The sequence below is a fragment of the Callithrix jacchus genome, chromosome 5, assembly GCF_049354715.1.
Source record: "Callithrix jacchus isolate 240 chromosome 5, calJac240_pri, whole genome shotgun sequence".
Taxonomy (NCBI): Eukaryota; Metazoa; Chordata; class Mammalia; order Primates; family Cebidae; genus Callithrix; species Callithrix jacchus.
The window spans coordinates 69,269,490-69,283,258 of NC_133506.1; the positions used below are offsets into that span (position 1 = coordinate 69,269,490).

The window sequence follows — 13,769 nt, forward strand, 5'->3', positions numbered from 1 at the left end:
CCAGTGCAATTTGCATTTGCAAGTAGGAGAGCATTGGTCTCAGGGAGAGGACGTGGGCCACTTTGGATTTTCAGGTACCACGGCAGCTCTTGAGAAATGCTTCCTAACAGGCCTTCTATTCTCCCAGGCATGGGCTGACGCCTTTCGAAGCAGTCCTGACCTCACTGGTGTTGTGCACATATACGAGGAGCTGAAGAGGAAAGGGGTTGAATTTCCCATGGCAGACTTGGATGCTCTGTCTCCCATACACACACCACAGCGGGTAAGCTTCCAGCTGGTGCTTTCTAGAAAGACCTACTGCAGAATGGGTGAGCCAAGCTGCTACAACCACCCTTCTGCTACTGCCTTTGAATTATTCAGCTTGTCATCATGCTTTCTTAAAGCTCGGGGGCATTCCTTTTTAATAACAAGGGGCATGCAGGAGTGAGACAGCTGGTTGATTGGTGATTAAGTGGCAGCAGTGTCTGTGGAAGAATATAATAGAGGGATCAGTTCTGAGTTTTCATGGAAGTGGCTACTTAGGCGGGTCCATCCTGTGAGGGTCATTAGCACCTGCTTTTCAGAGGCCCCTAGAATCTGACGTGGGAATCCTGTTGTCCCTCAGAGCACCATAGCACCTCAGAGCATACAGAGAGCTTGACGTCACTCTTGGGGCGAAAAGGAGCTTTCTGTTTTTTTCAATTGTACCCAGTCAAATGGATCTAAAATTTATTTTGAGCTATGAGCATTCAGCATCAATCCAGACATCCTTGCATTCCACCAGCCTTAGGATCAAAGCCCTGGGAAGGTCCTTTTAGGGGCATCCCACCAAAGCTTTTGCAGTCCAACAGCTTTGAGCACCATGGAGGGGGCAGCTTCGAGCACCATGGAGGGGGCAGCCCAGCACATCAGGGTTAAAAGCATGTAGGTCATGCCACTCATAGCTTCGCATGGAAGCCAGTCCCTCTACTGGCTGGGAATCAGCTTCGCTCCTAGCCTGGGGGAGAGCCAGGAAAGCGCCAGGGTCTGGGAGAGGCACTTCATCCCAGTACACGTCACCTTGCCTGCCCCCATTGCCCATCTCTGAGAATAGCACACCTGTGCATGTCTCTTGTAGGAACACGACTTAATGTGCAAGAGATCATCTGAGATGCCCAAAGGGCGAGCATGAGGGACTGCCCTTTCCAGAGCCTGTTCTCATCATGATCCCTCCAGACCATGCACTGTGCTTTGTGAAATCAACATAACCTGTTTCACTCTTCTAGTAATGACAGAGAGCAGTGTTGTTGTTCCTATAATTATGAAAACATTTGGTAAATTGCATAATTACTATTTATATTAGTCTCCTTGTAAAGGCTGAAAAAGTAGTTCTTATGGTACCAAGTAAAGATTTGTGATTAGCAAAACTGAATAACCGCCCTCCCTTCACTCCATCCTGAGGTGGTCTTCACAGTAGGAACCATTACCAGAGGGCTCACAGAGCACTCTTGGTGCTGCCTTTTGGAGTTGCTTTCTTTCTTTCTTTTTTTTTTTTTTTTTTGAGATGGAGTCTTGCTCTGTTGCCCAGGCTGGAGTGCAGCAGCCCGATCTCGGCTCCCTGCAACTTCCACCTCCTGGGTTCAAGTGATTCTCCTGCCTCAGCCTCCTGAGTAGCTGGGATTACAGGCATGTGCCACTATGCTAATTTTTGTATTTTTAGTCGAGACAGAGAGTTTCACCATTTTTGTCAGGCTGGTCTTGAACTCTTGACCTTGTGATCCACCCACCTCAGCCTCCCAAAGTGCTGGGATTACTGGCATGAGCCACCACGCCCGGCTGGAGTTGCTTTCATTGTCTGCCACACACTCCTTGAGAGGTAAGTAGAGGGAGGAGACAATGGCAGCCCTACTTCCCAGATGGAGAGCCTGGGCTTAACGGGGCTCCGTGAGCCTCACCCGGGCAGCAGTGGAGCAGAGCCTTGAGCCTTCTGCAGGCAGCTCTGGAGAAGTGCCGCATGGGGTGGGGTAGGTACCAGGCCCAGCTGTGCAGGTAGCCCAAAACAGAGGACTTTGTTGTTGTCGTGCCAGAGCGTCCCTGAAGTGGATCCAGCCGCGACCATGCCCAGGTCCCAGTCACAGCAGAGGACAAGTGCTGGTTCCTATTCCTCGCCACCTCCTGCTCCCTACTCTGCACCGCAGGCCCCGGCTCTGAGTGTGACTGGCCCCATCACAGCCAGTTCAGAACAGGTACTTGAATCCTGTGGGGCCATAGGCAAGCCAGCTGACTATTCTTATTCATCTTTCCAGGAGACACTTTCAAAGGCCCCCCAAGCCAGACATTGTGCTGGGTGTCAGGGACACAAAGATGGAAGGGCTTAGTCCCCAGGGGAGACAGATGCTGAGGCAATCATGATGGAGTGTGTTCAGGCCTGAATCTTGTTGGCGGGGAGCAGAACCAAGGGCTCGGAGTTTTGAGCCTAGGGTTGAGTGGTGCCTGGCAGGTACTGGGGACCTGACATGCTGAGGGTCCTGACACAGGAGTGGGGCTTTGTCAGGTGAGACCACGTGCTCAGCAGTGACATTGCAAGGCAGAGGTGCAGAGGCGCAGGGCTCTCTTGGAGCAGCAGGTGGCTTGATAGGAGAGCAAGCGTATATGTAGGGCCCAGATCTGGGAGGAAACCATGGCAGAAAGTGAGGCCAAAAGCATAGAAGTGGGCTTGTCTGTCACATAGAGGCTTAGATCTATCCTGTAAAAAATGGCAGCCATCAGAGGCATGTGACCTGATCAGGGAGGTCCTCCTGAAGCACAAGAAGCCTGCTTTTATCCCAAACGCCAAACGCTCCTACCTTCTTGGGTTACTTCCTGATAAGCTAATGCAGTTTTAACCCCACGCTGGATTTTTTTAGATGAATTTGGGAGTGCTCTTTAGAAGAATCCATAGAATTTCAATTAGTTACAATTTGAGAATTGGTCAGACTTGGGAAAAAAAACCTCTCCAATGTTTATATTTAATAATCCTTATTTACTATTTGCGACAATGTCATGACTATGGAACCACATTGAAGCAGACGGGTCAAGCACTGTGTGTGTTGGGACAGTGCTTTGTCTCGTTCCTCTTGCTTCCCTGCTAGCTCTGAGCAGGGAGTATGGTGGAAGTAGGAGTGAACTTGAAGCCCCCCAAGCCTGATGTGAGCCCCCGCTCCTATGGGCAGAACTTTGTCCTCTCTGCTCTGAGAGAAGGCATAAAATGTTTGAAGTTGAACAGTTCCTGAGCCTCTTCACTGACTCACATTGTGAGAGGTGCTTGGGAAGGCCCTCCTAGTAGCCAGAATATGCTGGGTCTGGAGGTTCTGGGCACAGGTAGCACAGGATCCCTGAGGTCTGTTGCTGCTGGGGGAGCAGAATGCAAGCAGAGATAGGCAGCTCAGCACCCAGCCTGGCCAAGAGGACCCAGAGCTTCAGAGCCCACGAGGTGGCTACTCATAACCTTCCTGGGCCTTCCTAGCCAGAAACCTCTTTTACCAAGACTTTGAAGAAAACCCCTGGATCATCCACCAGGCAGAGCCAGAGGCTGACAAGAGCCTCCTGGGATGCAGACCATCTCCCTAATTGACCACTGATTGAGGTCTCTTTTCCCTGTCTCTGTGCTGAGGGTATAAAGCTCAACCCAGCTGAGTTCCTGCCCGAAGGAGCTCGGGGTCTGCTAAGAGAGCTCACCCCTACAGCAGAGGCTGCTACAGCTGCAATAGTGGAAGGCAGCACAGCCAGTGGGACCCTGGAGGAGGAGGTGGGAGCGGTTGTTTCTACCTCAGGATGGGGCAGGGAGAGTCAGAAAAGGCTTCACTGAGGAGAGGAGCTGTCACTTGGGCTGGGTCACAGTGCAGGAAGAACAACATTACAGCTACTCTCTCTGGACATTTGAGCAGGAACAAGAGCCATATGTGTGTAGAGAGCGTACCTGCATGCCGGGCGCCACATGGGAACCTCACAGCAGCCTGGTGAGGTGTGGTGTTAGTGCCACCTTTCTGTAGGTGAGGAAACTAAGGCTCAGAGAGGCTCAGGTCCAGCTCTGGATGTTACTGCTGAGTCCTCCAGGGCTCCCTCCAGTGTCCTGTGCAGTTCTTGACTTCTGTCCAGTGTGAATTAGTCTCTTGTCACTGAGTGATGGGACCAGTAGGCGCTTCTATGCAGATTCTTCTATGATACCTCACTGTGGGCAAGGAAGGACCTGTGGTCTCCGCAGTTGCTTCAAGGGGGTTGAGGGTGTGAAGGGGCAAGGGGAGAAGGTATACGATGTCTGTTGCTGGAGAGGAGCCTCAGACTTTGGCCCGAGTCCAGGCTTTGGGAGCACTGATGGATGGGCAGCGTGGGTATTTTTCAAGGGGCTGTGGTACCAAGTAGGGAGGTGGGGGTGGAAGATGTCTCCCCTGTGGTCTTTTGTTCTTCTCTCATTCTTGCCACTGCAGAAAGGTGCTGCTGACACTGCCCAGCCTCTCAGAGGATTGTAGTATTACATGTAAAATTCCTTGGGGCAGAGTCTGTAACTCAGAGCTTCGTAGAATAGGATCTCAACTCTGAAGGGATCTCAGGGCTCCTGCCCTCCTGAATTTGGATTTTAAAGAGCAGGAATGGAGGCCGTGAGAGGTTCAGCTTCTACTCAAGTTCCTGTGGAGGGAGAGTGGAGACAGAGAGCCAGCTTGGTGCACTCTGACATGGAGCTCTTCGCTACCTGGTACTGCTTTTGCGTCGCAGTCAGAGAGGCACCACAACAGATTGTTGGGTGGCAGGGCCCATTCCGCTCTCTCAGAGCTGACAGGCAGGCCGGAAGGAGATGAGAAGGTGGCTCTGCAGTGTGCACTCAGAAGGGTGACCCAGATCTCCCAGTGAGAGGGATTGTCACTAGCCTAGGAACAAGCTGCTTCTGATATTGCAGGTGCAGGCTGACTCTGAGTGACCTTTCCTTCCTTGTGGCCCTCACCAGATTGCCAGGCTGCGGAGTGAACTGGACGTCGTTCGTGGAAACACGAAAGTCATGTCTGAGATGTTAACAGAAATGGTCCCCGGACAGGAGGATTCATCTGATCTGGAGCTGCTGCAGGTGAGTCATCTTGCAGAAACACTTGGCCTGAGCGTGGAGCAGGGGCCTGCTGTGGCAGCTCCACCACTGTACGCAGTCGCAGGATCCCTCCCAGGGACACAGTGGTGAGGGGGGATGGGTCCAGTGGCCCTGTTGTTGATGGTTCATGTGAGCGCACACTCAGACTCACCTTGCCTACAGACAGGCAGAGGCCAGGGCCACTGTCTCTCTTTTTTATTTTCCTTAATAACATTTTTTTCCTTATTATAAAGTGCCAGTTGTAGAAGACATGCCCACAGAAAGAAAAAGAAAGTACAGATTGACCCAAGCATCCATAAATAACCACTGTAGGTGTTTTGATGTATTTTCCTTCTGACTTTTTGTATGTTTATTTTAAACGTAGCTGGGCTTGTACTGTTTTGTGTTTTGGTTCCTCAGCATCACGTCTGCAGGAGGGCCTATTCAACCTCGAGTGTGCATAGGAGCCCTTCTAGTGGCACCTTACCCCAAGGTGTCCTGAGACAGATGAAGTGTGATGCTCCTCTTCTTTCCCTGACATTGAGGATTCCCAGGCTGGGTGTTTCTGATATCGTGGTTTGCCATTGCAAACTGGCCTCCCCGCCTCTGGACACCCCACAGATCTGGGGGCATGGCAGAAAGGGGTCCAGGAGCAGGCATCCTGCAGTCTACCCCCGAGACCAAGGCCAAGGCCTCCACCTCAGGCCTGTTTTCCAGGGCAGCCAGGTCCAGAGCCAGTGCTCGGATCTCCACCACACCCAGCCTCAGATGACCCTCGCATTTGCAGAAAATGTCAGTGGTACTGCCCTGAGAAGTAGTGACCTTCTGGAGGGTGAAAAGAGGATGCTGTGAACTGCAAGGGCCCCCACACTTTTCAACAGGAGGCAAGATGCTTGAGGGAGCAGGTCAGGAGCCAGACTGACTTGGTGACCTGGCATGAGTGTCTTATGATGTACCTGCTGCTGCTGCTGCTGCTGATACTGTCATTTTTGTCCGGCCCTCAGTTGTCAGTCTTGGTCCCCAAGTGCTGCACCTCCTACCCTGCTGCTGGCACATGCTTCCCACCTGTGGAGGTCCTGTCCTGGCCCCAAGCTGCTGCTTATTGTGCCCCCTTCCTACTCCAAAGCCATTAGCTCTTATAGAGGTGAGGGTGGGTGAAGAGCTATTCTAGGCCTAATACAGAGCACAGTGCTTTGGGCACAGAGATGTGTGAGCTGTGGTCCCTGCTCTGGAGGAGCTTGTGGCTTTTTGCAGGAAACAGACTGGGAAATATCTTGTCTCTATGTAACTACACCAGCCTGCTCTTGAACCCAAGACAAGTACCCTTGGCCCAGCCCCAGTGAGGAGCCCTGACTGGCCTCTCCCTAGTTCCTAGACCTCACTCCTGACACACCTGCATCAGACCAGGCTGGCCTCAGCTCAGCAGGTCCAGCTGAATATGTGCCACACTCCAGGGGACCTGGCTTCCCTTGAATGCATTGTCATTGGCCTCCATTCCCAGCGTGCAGGAAGGTTCTGCCCGGTGTTACCCAGATGCACAGGATTCCGAGGTCAGTCCAGAAACTGAGAGGGCCTCTTGAGGCAGCTTTGTGCTGTGTCAGCGTCGGAATTCCTGCTGACATGGGGGATTTGCTCTGGATAGAGCCGCGCTCCTGGCAGCAGGGGGTGTGTGAAACAAAGCCAAGATGTTTCCAGACAGCTAGAGCAGACCCAGACAGCAGGAATACTTCTCGCATTGTGGGGAGAAGAGGGTTTGGGGTTTTTTTTGTGTGTGTTTTTTTTTTTTTTTAAAACAAGCCCATCAGCCAAGACAAACAGAACCTAATCTCCTGGCGTCAGCTTATAGGTTACTTCCCATGACATTTTCTTTCCCTCTGTTTTGTTCTAACTCTAAGCCTCCCAGTCCTCACTGCTATCTTATAAATCAAACAGAAAAAGAATGACTCTGGGTGCCAGTGGGAGGCTGTCCTTCTAGTATAGGAGATTCAGGAACTGGGCAGCACTGTGAACAATCATGAATAGACACAGCCCTCCTGGCTGGTTGGCTGCATGCCTCTGCCATCCCTGACATCTTCCCTGCCCTTCCTCCCTTGGCAGTCAGAAGCCAGCAGGCAGGGTCTCCCAAGGGTCAGAGCCACACTGAACCACCAGCCTTCCATGTGGAGAAATACCACCGTCTGCTTGGAAAGTGCTGGGATCAGAATGTGTCCCCAGGACCCTCCATCAAGCTGGAGGGCAGCCAGAGTGCTTGGGGCAGAGAAGTGCAGAGCTGAGAGTGCTGGCTGGGCCATGGAAACGAACAACCCAGATGTTCCCACCAATAGAAGCTGCTCCCAGTTCAAGTATAAATTGCTGGGGTAGGAGGTGCAGGGAATAGGAAGAGAGGTAATTGGTGGTGTCAGCCCCAGGATGATCATAACTGTGGGAAGGTTATGTCCCAGTTGCCTCCTGTGCATCACAAAGCACTTTTGGGTATAGCTTCCCACAGTGCAGCAAGAGCAGCAGGGAAACTTGGCAGTGTGAGCTGTTTGCCTGTGGGCTTGTGGCATGTGGCTGGTATTTGAGGAGAGGCTGAGGCCACTCTACCACCCTGTGCTGACAGCGTAGCTGGAGCCCCTGAGAAGAAGGAAGGCAGGGTGCCCAGAGTGAACACAGCAACTCCTCCTCTAGAGCTGTGTCAAAACCTCCACTCTCTGAGTTGGGGGAGAGATTCCAGGAAGCTGGTCCAGCTCTACACCTGTGTTCAGATATCTTCCACAGCATCTTGTCTACTGGTTCTTTCTGCACGTCCCCAGTGACAGGCTGTTCATAGCAGCCCACTTGCTTTCAAATGGACATCTTGGTTAGACTTCAGGCAGCAGCACAGCAGGCTTACAAATTACACAGGCCTTTGAATTAATGCCTTCCCATCCTTGTCCTCCCACTGATAGCTGGGTGATGCCAGGCAAGTCACCAGCCCTCTCCAGGCCCCCTTCTCCTTTCTAACTGGAGTAATCACTTGCACCTGGGCAGTGCCTGGTACAGGGCTGGGCTTAGGCAAGGCCTCATAAATCCTGGCTTTTATGACTATTGTTAGAAAGCCCTTTCACACATTGATCTAAAGTCTGGCTCCCTGTAACTTTGATCCTGGTCTGTCTTCTTAGACAACAGAACAAGGCTAATTCTTCTTTCACATGGATAGATCCTTAAGCATTTGAAGATTGCCATAAGCCCCACCCACTGCCTATTCTCCACATGGAACAAATGTGGCAGTTGGCAGCCCACCATGGAGAGGGACAGGCAGTTCTTCACAGGAGGCAGATATTGTAAGATGGAGAGCTTTCATCAGCTGAAAACCCTTCTATGTCACCTTCTAGTGTGGCAGTTAAGCCTATCTTCATCATCCTATGCAAGGACCCTTAGGCCTGGGCCGAAATTCAAATGCTGCATCTGTCCCTGCTAAAGTGCATGCCCTTAGCTGCAGAAAGCCTGAGTTCAGCTTTCTGGGATCTTTAAAGATTGTGATTCTGTCAACCAGTGCCCATTGTCTCTCCCAATTTAGCCTTTTGAGCTTTGTCTTCAATGAATAACTTTTAATTAATACAATGATGCCAAAAATATATATTCTTCTGTGGCCATTCATCAGCATCAGACAATAACAGAGGCCTCCTCCTTGTTTCTCCAAGTAGCAGATGGTGTATCTCTTCTTGCTTCTTGCATCTCATTTCAACAAAAACAGAACGGCCAAGGCCATTTTCTCTAGAGAAATCTAGTCTATTCTACGTGTTTAGCTTCATTATTCCCCTTTCTCATCAACAAAGACTTTCTTCTCCCTCCCGTCTTTGCAGCAACAGAAAACAGATCTTCAGGACCTTATTCCATGTTCCTTCAAACTTGTGGAGGGCTCAGAGGAAACTCATAAAGATGATTAAAAGACTGTTGTGTGAGGTAGGGATGAGAATTTCCCTTGAAGAAAAGATAAAGGCATTGAGATTAATTAGGTAGAAAAGAGAGGATATTTACCAAGGTGTTCTGATAGATGGAGGGCTTTTGTGTAAGTGACCAGTTGTTCTTCCCTCTTTTGAGGACCAGAAATACAAGAAGAGCAAAGCTGACGTCGTGAGCCTTTAGGAATCTCCTGTCCTAGCTGTTGCACATGGAAAGGGTGACCTGAGTAAGCATTAGGCTCTCAGGTGTCTTAGGCCCAATAAGAATCACTCTGAGTGATTTGGAGGTGGAGGAAGCAGGAGAACATCTCCCACATGAGCCTGCTGAGGATCTGGCTGTGATGACACCACAGAGGCCATGCAGGGAGCCAGCTGGCACTGTGGTAACAAAAATCCTGACATCTGGCCCTCCTCTCACCTTCTATCTCTTTTTTTTTTTTTTTTGAGAAGGAGTCTCGCTTTGTCACTCAGGCTGGAGCATAATGCCATGATCTCTGTTCACTGCAACCTCTGCTTCCCAGGTTCAAGTGATTCTCCTGCCTCAGCCTCCCGATTAACCAGGATTATAGGCACTTGCCATCCTGTCTGGCTAATTTTTGTATTTTTGTAGAGGCAGGTTTCACCATGTTGGCCAAGCTGGTCTTGAACTCCTGACCTCAGGTGATCCATCTGCTTCGGCCTCCCAAAGTGCTGAGATTACAGGTGTGAGCCACTGCACAGTGTTTTCTTCCTTTTTGAGACAGATGTAAAAGACTGAAGCCAAGAGATGGTAAAGTTTTCTCTGTGCAGAGATCCCTGGAAATCTCTGTTGTGGAGGCCCCAGGCCATCATCTCTGAGGCTGTCTTCAGGGGAGCTCTTTGGAAAGTCATCAGGATGTTCCTTGAGGATTGCAGCGTGGAGGCCCTGCCTGTGGGGTTGGGAGCTATCTAACCCACCACCCCAGTGGGTAGGCTGTGGGGAAAGAGGCAGCAAACACAAGGCCAGAGCAGATGTTCTTGGTGCTGACTGTTGATGAGATCACTGTTGATGAACCCCTTGGGGCTCATTCTTCCTTCAAGCCAAGGTCACAATGTTAGAGCTTCAGAAATCATCTAACACCTTCCAAACTGTTTTTTAAAGTAATGGAGGCCAAGCACAGTGACTTACACCTGTAATCCCAGCACTTTGGGAGGCCAAGACAGGTGATCACTTGAGGTCAGGAGTTCAAGACTGGCCTGACCAACATGGCAAAACCCCATCTCTACTAAAAATACAAAAATTAGCTAGGCATGATGGTGGGTGCCTGTAATCTTAACTACTTGGGAGGCTGAGGCAGGAGAATCTCTTGAACCTGGGAGGTGAAGATTGCAGTGAGCTGAGATCACACCAATGCACTCAAGCCTAGGCGACAAAGCAAGATTCCATCTCAATCAATCAATCAACCAATAATGGAACGTTTTCCTCCACAAATGAAATTCTACAGTGAATGGAAGTGTTTAAAATTGAGAAAAGCAGAGCAGCCCCAGCTGCCTCAGCCCCATGCCATGGAGGCCACTGTACACTGTAGCACGTCAGTGGCCCTCTGCAGAAGTACTTTCTCACAAATGCAACCCCCTTATTTTACACAGGGAGAAGCAGTCCTGGAGAAGACTGGAGACTTGGAGAGTGTATCCAGTCACAGCTATTTGCTGCCTGCAGCTTGGTCCCCACACTAGGGCTCTGTTGGGGAGACTGATATCAACCCCCGCTCTCTTCTTTCAGGCCTCCAGTATTTGTAGCCATCTTTCTGAGACATTTCCTGCAGTCTACTGAAGAATCTGGTTTGCTTCTCCTCTGAGTCCAGTGAACCACCCTTAAGGCCTGCTCTTTGTTTTGGGGTTTCTGCTGTGTGGAGTGCAGGTGGCGGCTGGTCACCCCTTGCTGGAGGGTTTCCTAGAGGGGCTCTGATGACAGACTAGAGTGTGTTGAATGCTGTGAGAGTATTGAGGGTGGGGTGGAGGGGGATCCCCAGAAAACACTATGTGGACAGGAAGATGAATAAATGGGAAATATGTGTTAAAGCTGCCACTGTAAAATGTTCATGGTACAATCTAGGTGGTAAGCATATGGTGTCTGTCCACTGTAAAATTCTTCCTAGTTTTCTTATATGTTTGAAAATTTTTATGACAAAATACTGGGGTGGGGAAACACCTTGAGGCCTTGAAGGATGAGTATGAGTTTGTTCAATGGAAAAGGAAATAAGGGACATTGCAGGCAGAGGGTCAACTACTCAGGAGCCCTTGAGCAGTGTGGCAAGTGCCTGAGGACACCTATATCCTGGGAAGTCTGAGGTGTGTTTGAAGATGGCCTGTGGGCCTTAAGTGCTCATGCCCCAGTCTTCTGGAGGGTAACTTGGATCTGTTTCCACAGCATGCTCCCACACTCTTCTGGCTTGCAGGTCCCGTGCCTTGTGATTGGCCTGCAGCTTGGATGGGAAGTGACAAACTTTTTTCCTTCTCCCTCCCCAACCAAGGGCAGCCAGCACTTGCTGCTAAGCCACAAGCCCCAGACAGGGGCCACATTTTCTTGAACTGGGCCTGTTTGCTGGAGGAGATAGGTCCTGAGATGGGCCTCAAGATCCTTTTGCTCATCAGAGATTTTCTGCAGACACCTGGAGTGCTGGAGCAAGGAGGAGCTCAGCAGTGCCTGGCTCCATCCTTGTGTGCTGGCACATGCGCATCCCTGGGGAGGAGACATGCACAGTGGCCCGGAACAGTCTATGGCAGCACGGAGAGGCAGAAGTTTGACCTCTTTTCTCTGTCCTACTCCCCAGCCTCCCTTTTCCATCATGCACTCTTTAGCCGGGTCTCCCTCTTGTGCTTCTTCCAATGTGCGAGATAAATATGCTGCCCAAGTGTTGGCCAAGTAGCCTTTTTTCCTTTAGGAAGCAGGGGAGGATGGTCTGTTGAAGTTAACCTAAATCTGTGCTCCCTGTCAGCCCTGAACAGATGCTCACTGCATTCTAACAATCTATTAGAAATACTGTGATTATTTTACATTGTTCACTTTAGTCCTGGCTGTTGGAATCCTTCACATGATCCAGTGTGATTGCTTCTTTCCTAAGTGTGGATGTTTTTATTTTGTTTTTGTTTGTTTTAATGTTAGAGGCCTGACTTGGTTTTCAGCATCACTCCTAAGCACACTTCATTCTGTGATTGGTGTTTCCCCTGAATTATCGGTTTTCCTGTGTATGGTAATTGTCCCGGTGGTGACTGGGTTTTGACCTGTGAGTGTCCATCGGTGCCTGTGGCCATTATTGCCTGGCAATCCAGACCAGATCTGGCAGGCTCCGAGGCCCAGGCAGCTTCGTGAGTGTCCCTCTCCTGCCTGGCCTGGGGACGTGAGCCATTCACAACGGAAGACAGTGGGCATTTTGTGGAGTTTTCTCTTTACTGGATATTAGTGTCCTCTGGAATTAAGATCCAGTATTCACCTCTTCTTATTGATTCTAGCATTTATCTATATGTTTCTAAGTGCTTACTGCTGGTTCAGTGGGGCCTGGAATGAGTCCTAGAGAGGGAAAATTAGAACCTGAATGAACGAGAATTCCCCACTCTGAGTGAAGAGTGCCGAGAAGACTGAGCGTATGTGGATAACTGAGCTGGTGGTTTGAGGGGACCAAGAGTTCAGAATACTTTATTTTTATTTTTTATTTTTTGGAGACAGGGTCTCACTCTGTTGCCCAGGCTTGAGGGCATCCTTGGATGGTTAAATGGCAACACCCCCTCAAGAGTTTATGATGTGGTAGGAAGGATGACCCTCTAGCCAAGCTAGCCAGATTATGAGACAATATGAGGAACTAAAGAAAGATTGCCATGTCTCTTGTGAATAAATCAGTTACTTCTACTAGAAATGGTTTCAAAATGAAGTTGTTTTGAGGCTGAGCTGTGAGGAGGGACTTATCCTTCGTGTCTTATCCCCTTAACTCACTGGCGCCCTCTGGTGCCCAGGTAGCTGGGGATACTATCTCCCTCTGCTTTAATCCTGTATGTGCACTAGGACTTGGAGCTTTGGTCACAGGCAGCTCCTATAGTCAGGGATGCTTGGGGGCCAGCCTGGCAGGGTTGCCAGCTCCCTCCTCTGTTGCATCCTCAGTCTGGCATTGAGATGACAAGGGGTCTGGCAGGTATTGAGGGAGCTCTATAAGCAAGTTTGAACAAGAGCATCAGTAAGGCTGCTGCTGTTCTGGAACAGGGAAGGCTCATGGAAGCCAGGCCTTAAAGTGCCAAGGCTCTTTCATCAGGGGGATTTTGCTTCTAACGGTAGAGATGGTTCCACTGCAACTGGGGTTGTATGAATGTACTCTTTTGGCCAGCCAGGGAGCTGCCTGGGCTTCTGAGACCTCACCAAAGTGGCAGACAAGCCACCAAAATACACCTAGTGACAAAATATACTCCTGCTGTTGCTGAGAGTGTAAGTAAACTGATGTCATCTTTTTGGAGGGCCTTTTACTGTTACCAATTAATGTTATAAACAGCCATACCCTTTCACCTGGAAATTTCCTTTCTAAGGAACTCATCCTGTGGAAGTCTTGCCCAAGTGCATGTGCATGTGTGTACAGGTGTTCATTGCTGCCTTATTTGGGTTGGCCAAAGAAAGAGGAACCACAAGCTAAATGCCCACATTATGAAACACACACGAAGGAATGAGCCAGTCTGCACCAAGTAATGGGGAACAGTGTCTGGAATATTTTGTTGAGAAAAAGCAAGCTGCAAAGAATCACATTTTAATATTTTTAAATGACTTGTATAAGCATGTACTTACATACATA

At 50.0% G+C, this 13,769-nt stretch overlaps 1 protein-coding gene across 27 annotated transcripts in view; it reads left to right on the plus strand.

The window, feature by feature from the left end:
• TOM1L2 (target of myb1 like 2 membrane trafficking protein) overlaps positions 1 to 13,769 on the plus strand; it is a 125,258-nt gene that overhangs the window by 86,361 nt on the left and 25,128 nt on the right. For 18 of the 27 annotated variants that reach the window (XR_013535457.1, XR_013535458.1, XR_013535459.1 and 15 more), the window contains 3 exons: positions 128 to 262; positions 2,046 to 2,204; positions 4,940 to 5,056. Coding sequence is in view for 24 of the 27 variants with exons in the window: in XM_078372553.1 (XP_078228679.1) it covers positions 128 to 262; positions 2,046 to 2,204; positions 4,940 to 5,056 (411 nt within the window). In the remaining 3 variants the exon portion in view is untranslated. The remainder of the gene's footprint in view (positions 1 to 127; positions 263 to 2,045; positions 2,205 to 4,939; positions 5,057 to 13,769) is intronic. The other 9 variants (XM_035299576.3, XM_035299582.3, XM_035299585.3 and 6 more) reach the window with 2 other exon arrangements.